Below are 8,910 nucleotides of genomic sequence, written 5' to 3'. Positions count from 1 at the left end.
TGTGTGTGTGTGTGTGTGTGTGTGTGTGTGTGTGTGTGTGTGTGTGTGTGTGTGTGTGTGTGTGTGTGTGTTTGCTTGTAAGCAGAAGACTGGGATGGGGGGGGTGGGGGGCAGGGAGCACTTAAGGGAAAACATATTTTAGATATCGCGGTGAGTGAACGACAGAAAAATGTAGCTCTCATAGAAGCAGTCACGCTAAAAAAAGGCCCCACTCAGCAAAAGGTCAGCTCTGTTTTCCTTCAGACGAGTCGGCTCAAATCAGATTTGTCTTCCTTGTCGGAGCGAACTGTATATGTGGTGTGGGGAAGATTCCTCCAGCATGTCTTTCTCTGCCTTTCTAAAATTATAACTTGTTCTCTCACTTGGCTCATTGTGCGAGTGTGTTTTAGATTAGTGAGAAGCTATTTCATGTGCGGAACAGGGTTATGTGCATTTTTTTAAAACCTGAAACCTTCACAGATCATGTTTTCTAGAGAAAATCTACACTGAAAAAAAAAATGATTTTTGGGTGTAGTAACATTTATTTAATTATTCTTTTAAATTTTACAAAAAAATCAAAATTTCTAAACTACTAGAATTTACTAAATAAACAATACACATTAGATAAGAGATAAGATAAGATAAAACTTTATTGATCCCACAGTGGGGAAATTTGCACAATACAGCAGCTCAAAACAGAACAGGGTGAGATAGAATAAAGAAAGATAAGTAAAAGAAAAAACAAAAAACACTATACTCATGATATATAACAATATACATATACCTAGTGCAGTACATAAATGAATTATATTATATATCAATATTACTGTACAAAAAAGTAAATGCTAATATTGTTTTACCAGTAATATTTAAGTACTTTTTCTGGACAGCACATAAACATGGCTATATTAAGTAACTTCTACTCTTCTGGGCTAAAACTGAGGGTTCATGCGCACACAAAGGCTGCTGCTCCCCTTACTTCACTTTTCAAGGAGAGGACAAAACATGGTCGAAATAAAACATAAGTTGTCTGGTTTCCTTTGCTTCAACACATGTGTTGGTGTGCAATAGTTTGATGGCATAATGTAAATGATATTTAGTTGTCAGGGAACAGGGAATGCATYTTGTWGCATTCTYCTGTGTTTGGCTGTTMGTCATGTGACTGCAATGGAGGATTGTGGGTAGGATTCATGTTTGTCGTTGTTAAATCATTTTAGGGAATTGGTTAACATTGTTCTTCCAGCAATTAGTCTGTTGTGTTCCTCTAATTTGTGTGTTCATTATTTGTTAACTTGTGATAAACCGTTCAGCAGAAGTAACCATAAGTGAGAGTGGTAGGCCTAGTCATCAATAAGACCTGTGAGTTTCACTATGTCTGTTTTGTTCATGAAGAAGAATCCAATAAAGGTTCTTCAAAACTGCCACCTGGTGGTAAAGTCTTGAACTACAACAAGAGCTACACCTCTCTGTAGCTGTGAGGTGTCATGCTACAATATTGTGCTAGATGCATATGCACTGTTATAAAGAACTTGTAAGATTTACTTGAAAAAAATCCTCATAACAATTTGCACTAATGTTGGTTAAGTAAATTTAAATGCTACAAATTCATGTAATATTTACTCATCATCATCTAGTAAAAGTTATTAAGAATATAGTTAAAGGTTTGTAAATAAATCTGGTAAATTTACTTAATTTGATCAAGTATACGTTATAAGATTTAATTGAGCAAATTAAGTAAAATTTACCTGATTTATTTACAAACCTTTAACTATATTCTTAATAACTTTTACTAGATAATGATGAGTAAATATTACATGAATTTGTAGCATTTAAATTTACTTAACAAACGTTAGCGCAAATTTGTTAGATGATTTTTTTTCAAGTAAATCTTACAAGTTATGTTTTCAGTGTAGGATTACTTAATGTTTTCAAGTAGATTTCACTGTAGCATGTATGGAAAACAGCATATTGAACTAAATGCATTAGGAAAGATCCACATAGAGCCTTTGCTTTTCTTCCACTGTGTGCATACACTGCAACAACAATCACAAAGCCCCATGTCAGAGTAAGGCTTTGGTTAAAGCTAAACATGGTCTTGAGCAAAGCGTGCATGACCATAAATTTGGAATTACAAATAAACAGGAACTTGTTGCTTTGGTCCCCCCCTCGCTGTTTCACAATGTGAGGTTGCTGAGCGGCTTAAGTGGTGCCTGTGTCTAGCTAGCATGCTGAAATCACTTTTCACCCTGCCCCAGTGGCTCCCGCCGCAGCGTTTACCTTCCTGCACAGCCAAGACCACGCCTGTACCACCAAAAATATACAACGGAGCGAATAAAAACATTTTCTCCAGTCTAATTGCAGGGCAAACATCACTCATTGCGCTGGACTTAGTATTTGCTCCGCAGCAAATCGTGTCTGACAAGGGGAGCTGGTGGGGGCTGCAAATATGTGGCTCAAAAGTGCTCCGAGTTGAACAGCTTCATACCCACAGCTTTAATCTGACTGCCTGTGCTTGGCTAAATATGACTTCAGCTCAGATGTTAGGTGTTAGATGATTTGGTTTTATTAGCAGTAAAAAAAGGTGATTACATTTAACTGATGAAAAAAATAAATATCATTTTTTATCCCCTCAGTGTCGAAGGCTTGCCCTCCATGTGACAACGAGCTGAAAGCAGAAAACATCATGGAGCATTACTGTGCCAGTGACTTTGGTAAGTATCAGAAATGGTCAAACAAATAAATAAAGGCTACATTTTCATGGACACGATGTAACTAAGGGTTTGTTTCAGCCAAAAGTTAGGAAAAAATATGAGTAAAGCCATCTGTAGACAATTTAGTTAAATCAATTTCAGTAAATTAGTAAGTTAGGGCTGGACGATATGACTGGACCAGAGTTCATAGAAATTATCAACATTCTGTTTGACAAATTTTCTATTGATGTTGATGGAATCAGCAATATATTGTTCTTGAATTAATCCCTAACCCTAGGTCTGAGGGCCTTATTTCTAAGCAACACAGTGACAATAAAACTCACTGCCTTTGCTGACCCCCCGCCTTCCCTAACCCCTACCGATGCTCTTGCTCTGCAGAGTTTTTATTTATTTATTATTTTTTGTAACCTCATATTGTGACCTGTGAGGACACAGCATGAGACATTCTTTTTTATTCCTCACCTATCCCCATGTTGGCAATTCTTCTTTTTTCTAATGCATAGAAGGCAGCGCCTTCATGCCGCTGGCACCTGTCCCCCCTTGTTTTTTTGTCTCTCTTGGATGGGCGTTGTGATTTTGTTGTGCTCATGTGCAATGACAATAAAGACATCAATTCAARTCAAAACATCAATGGGTGAACAGCTGCATTTGCTTAATTTGTAAGCATCAATAGTTTGTCTACACTTACAATTTGTATTTAAAGCACTGAACACTGCATGCAGTTTACTGTGGAAGTAAACACTGCCTGTTAGCTAAATTTCTAATTATCGTTTGGACAGACTTTAGCAAAACACTCAATAATTAATCTTTGAATTCTCACTTACAATTCATTTATTTTTGTAGGCYGACCTGTTTCAATAGGTTTGTCACTGCTAATCAACCTTAGACAACACAAAAAAGGTTTTAACATCCTCAATACTTGATCCAAGAGCAAACACATTTTTCATTCTTTCTAGAGATTATTTATATGTCATTTACCAGGTTTGACCAAAATTACTTTGTCATTTCTGAATGAAAGATGATTTTAGTTTAAAATTCTGGCACGAAAGCTGAAGGTAACACTGTAATAATGTTAGGTCTTCTATTCAGCACAAAGTTCCTGTTTCTCCCCTGTAAAGATTTTGGCTGGAAGCATAATATTGTGAAAGCTTATCAAGCATTCACACTGTTGAGACCCATTTTATTCCATACGGTTTTCAGCACATGTCTGGTTCTGCACTTTTRGTGCTATTTCAACAATTTACATATGAAAACATTCACCTCCTTCAGGACATTCCCTTTGTACATCAGCATTTTATAGTTTTTGAGATATTTAGATTTTCAGCCATGTTTTTCTCATTGAAAAATGAATGGAGCTGTTTTCAACATCCTTAAACCCCTTCAGAGTAGTCATAAATCTTTAATGGACTTTTTACCTTTTGGTGTAGTTCTGCTTTTTAACTTCTTTGTGCTAATTTCATCATTTGTGTTTGCTGATTTTAGCGTTTTTCTTTTTTAGGTATCATTCTGACCTTTTCTTCTAAATTAATTTTTTTGTTCTCTTTCAGCTGCTTTCTACTATTTTAAGCTTTTTGTTCTTCTTTCAGTAGTTTTCTGCTAATTTCAACAGTTTTTTGTGTTCTAGCTACTTTTGAAAGTTTGAGCTTTTTTCAGCTAACTTCACTTTTTTGTGATTATTTTATCTTCTTGCTGCTTAACTCAGCAAAGGAACTCTTTATTTTACTATGTGCTAATTTCATCTACTCCAGTTACTTTTTTACCTAGGGTAGATTCAGGTTCTTCAGCTATTCAGCAACAATCATTCAGCATTAAGCACCACACTGCATTTTTGTCAGGAACATAAAATCTATAGTTATTTTGTTATTTCTCTTGATAGGGGAAATTCAAATTCAATTTAATTCAAAAATACTTTATTGATCCCAGAGGGAAATTAGGTGTTGTTGRAACTCATTTAKCTAAAYASTMATTGTAGATGCTGATGGCTGTGGGCAGGAAAGATCTTCTGTAGCGGTCTGTATTACAGCGAAGTTGAAGAAGCCTCCGACTGAAGACACTTTGTTTTTCTATGACAYTCTGATGAAGAGGATGGTCAGGGTTGTTCACAAAGTTCTTGATTTTATGTAAAATCCTTCTTTGCACCATCATCTCCAGAGATTCCACAGTCGTCCCCAGAACAGAACCAGCCTTCTTTATCAGGTTGTTTAGCCTTTCTAGGTCCCTGGCTCTGATGCTGCTGCCCCAACAGATGATGGCAGAAGAGATGACGCTCTCAACAACAGACTTGTAGAAGATCTACAGAAGAGATGATGCTCTCAACAACAGACTTGTAGAAGATCTGCAGCATCTTGCTGCAGACATTGAAGGATCTCAGCTTCCTTAAGAAGTCCAGTCTGCTCTGTCCTTTCTTGTAGACTGCTGCCATGTTGAGTCTCCAGTCCAGTCTGTTGTCCAGATGAACACCGAGGTGTTTATATTCCTCAACCACCTCCACTTCTTCTCCCATGATGAAAACAGGGTTTGATCTAACACTAATAACACTAACACAAACAATGATACAAATAATTTCCATCAGCTATTTTTCTGCTTTTCCTCAGAGTTTTTATTTAAATATCCTGCTTTCTTCTGATTCATGGCATTGAAGTAAAGATGATGACAGCAATTTTGATAATCTATCATGACTAACCACGCCTTCAAAGTGGTTTCAATACACTGAGCACGACCCATATGAATAATACCTCCTCTCATCCAGCAACAACAAAACATCTTCAKACTCTGCGCCACGGCCAAGATACAAGCTCATCTTCCATGATTAATCACAGCGTTAAATCAATAAAAAAACTTTCTTTTTCTAGTTAATTGCAGGATTGCATGTACTTGTTTTTTTCACATGAGAGGATTTCAGCTCTGTGGATCAGAGGGCATATTTATTCACTTCATATGAATGAAAAATTATAAGTACAGCCAGCCAAGTCAACATTTTTAATGACCAAGATGTATGTGACTTGAGGGAGATGAAGATAAGGCAAGACACATTAGAGATCAAGACAAAAATAACTAAATTGTTATTCTTTTAGTCCATAGTTGAGCTCATGGTTTGTGAATGCTGCTCTATTCAGTTTTGGAAGCCATTCACCCTCAAAGCTTTGTTGTATTTGGTTACAGTCGGGTTTTGATGTGTGATTTCCCAATACCATCCAACAGCAAGTTACAAAAAAATGGGTTAAGATGCTAGTCTGTCCTGGCATATCATGTAAACCTGGTTGATGAAAGAGATTTCCATGCTGTAGCCTGAAGAAAATTTGCTTCTCCTCAAAATGACAGCTCTCTTTTTCTCCACTCACACAGAAGAGAGCCAGTTTGTTTGAAGARGTGGGCACAGCTTGTCACAAAGATGCTGGCCAGGCTGCACAAAAGGGCCCCACCACATTACTCAGAACTAAATATGACTGAACACGGGTGGGCCTTTTAAGGGGAAAAAAGGAGGGGGGAAAAAAARGGAAAGGTGGCAGTTTTATTCTCACACGTGAATATAGTCATTCATAAAAACACACGTTCTCAGACACGCAGGTAAACACACACTCACCACAACAACCCTGGAGAGTCAGGATGTGAACGAGGAGCTAATCAGTGCACACATTCCTCGTTGAACATGTGATCTTTTTAAATGTTTAGTATTTATATCACAGTGCAATGACGGTTACTTATGCAGCTTGTTAGCAGGAGAGAAGTGACATGGTAATCTTCCAAAAGGCTCAGGTACAAGATGCTTCATAAACATCCCGAAACTTTGCCCGACTTATGAGGAATTTCTCCAAAAACTCATGTCTGAAATCATTTACCAGTTCCCTTTTAATCTCTCACAATTATTAAAAGGCCAAACATTTCTTCAACGAATGTATCTTACCTGCAGTCTTTCACAACAAAGTAGCTGTTTTGGTCAAACCTTGAAGAGAACGTGTCTAATCTCCCGTGGGATTTTGCATGATCTTTTGTTGCAGTTATGTAGGTGAGATAAGGTATTATCACCAAATTTTAGCACAATTTCTGTCAAATCTGCTCAGATCAAAATAAGACATCTTGTTTTTGATTGCAGTCCTGTATAAAATAAGTGACTGTGGCAATTGATGTAAAAAAAWTTTATGAACATTTTTTCTTATAGTTTGTCTATAAAGAAAACATATTCTTAGCCAGAAAGATTCACACAAAAATATTAAGCTCTTTTTTTTACTTTTTTTAACAGTTACACAATATGAAATGAGTAAAATTCCAGAATAAGATTAGTTATTTTACTTAAAAACTCAGACCACATAAACAAATTCTCAACTTAAAAATGTATTTATTGTATTTAAAGATACCCAGAATAATCAGACTGCCACATTATTTATCAATTGGACTTTACCAATTTAAATGATTTACCACCAACATCTTCTCAGGGGATAGAGAATGTGTGGGAAAATAAGTCTAACCAATAATAACAACAACAACTCACCTAACCTTTGTTACTTATTTAAGCAAAAGTTAGTTTCATGATTTTATTTTATTTTATTTTGGAAACTCATGACAAAAATGGCCAGCCTTCTGATTGCTAGTGTGCAAAATATACAAAGTAAAGTGTCAGTGGGTCTTGCCAGATCATTAAAAAACAGACCACATGCTTATTGCAAAGGGAAAAGTTTGCAATGATTTTGAGACTTGCAAAAGCCTCYGATTTGAAGTTCAAATGGATTGAAAGATTTAAAATGATCCACTCACAGGATTGTTGTGTGAAAATAATCCAAGTATTTTTTTATTTGTTTGTTTTTCCCTCTCTTACAGCCATAAAGATGAAAATCAAAGAGGTCAAAAAGGAAAAGGGCGACAGGAAGCTGATTGCAGCACAAAAGAAGAAGAAGGTTTTGAAACAGGGCATGCTCAGGAAGAAGGACTTAAAGAAGCTGACCCTGTACATTAAGAACGGGGCCAACTGTCCGTGCTCTCAGCTGGAGAACCTGGGCTCCAACTTCCTCATCATGGGCCGCAAAGTGGACCAGCAGCTGCTGCTCATGTCCATTCACAAGTGGGACAAAAAGAGCAAGGAGCTCAAATTTGCCATCAAGAACATGAAATCCAACAAGTGTCCCACCTATCACACGGTCTTCCCACCGTCTACCTAGAAAGCTGCAGCGAGCGGCTCTTKTAGGATTCACAGTTTCTCCCACATCCCACCCTGCTTTAATCATTTATCTTTAACCCCAAGATCCGTGCAAAATCTGGTATCTATCATTTCTTCTTTGAAGTGCAGCAGGGTTGTGCGGGTTTTAATCAGTTTAAACTTGAATCAGGGCGTTCTTTTGGCTGCAACTCCCTCACATCAACAATCACGATGATTAGTTTTATTTTCCATAAAGAAAAAGAAATGTTGATCAAACCCTTTAAACTGAATACTGTCTTTGCTTTCTTATTTTGAAAAGGCAGAATCAGTTAAACTATATCTTACTTTATAAATAATACAACAACGTTATGAATGAAAGAAATATTGTGCAACAATTTTAGTCAACTTGAAGGAAAATGGAGGGGAAAATTGTAAAAAAAAATGGGAATATACTTAAGTAAAATGGGTCACTGGCACAGAAAAGCATCACATTATTCACCTGATTTCATCCTTTATATTGTAAAAAGGTAGGTAATTCAGATGAATAGATGATTAGGAAAACTGTATTTCCTGTTTTGTATCGCTGAGAAAGAAATCTGATTGAATATAGACTGGATGATGCTTCCTTTGATGTTGTAAAACCTTTTTGCAGTCCAAGATTTTTTTTTCATCTTGAGTTGAAGAGAGATGGAAGCTGAAGTAGAGAAGATGTCTTCCTGGAATAAAAGTGATGCATTAAGAGAAAGAAACCGAATGAAAGAGACAGAGACTCTGAACAGAACCAACATTGTTGAGCTGGTTCTGGAACTTGTTTTTTCCACAATCAGTTTCCAAGTGATTTGTTTTCTGTACTTAAAATCTTAAATTTGCTTCAGTTAAACTTCTATGGTAAGAAAGCAGAAATCACACATACAAACGTACAAACGCCTATAAATACTCTGTTGCTGCAGCAGTGAAATACAAAGATTTACCAATGACATAATCATCTAATCCAATAACCTGTAAGTAGTTCTGTTGCTGAAATAGATATGTTTTTCAAAAAGTAAATAAAATATATTTGAAATTTTTATAAAGAATAACTCTTTAAGA

The 8,910-nt window shown here is 36.4% G+C and overlaps 1 protein-coding gene across 1 annotated transcript in view; it reads left to right on the top strand.

Moving 5' to 3' along the window:
• The window catches only part of sfrp5 (secreted frizzled-related protein 5), a 13,521-nt gene extending 4,621 nt beyond the window's left edge, over positions 1-8,900 (top strand). The window contains exons 2-3 of the mRNA XM_014034589.1: positions 2,613-2,690; positions 7,506-8,900. Coding sequence (XP_013890043.1) covers positions 2,613-2,690; positions 7,506-7,843 — 416 coding nt within the window. The 3' untranslated portion in view covers positions 7,844-8,900. The remainder of the gene's footprint in view (positions 1-2,612; positions 2,691-7,505) is intronic.
• The last annotated feature ends 10 nt before the right edge of the window (positions 8,901-8,910 follow it).

The sequence above is a fragment of the Austrofundulus limnaeus genome, unplaced genomic scaffold, assembly GCF_001266775.1.
Source record: "Austrofundulus limnaeus strain Quisiro unplaced genomic scaffold, Austrofundulus_limnaeus-1.0 Scaffold2179, whole genome shotgun sequence".
Taxonomy (NCBI): Eukaryota; Metazoa; Chordata; class Actinopteri; order Cyprinodontiformes; family Rivulidae; genus Austrofundulus; species Austrofundulus limnaeus.
This window is presented reverse-complemented; position numbering and strand designations above follow the sequence as displayed.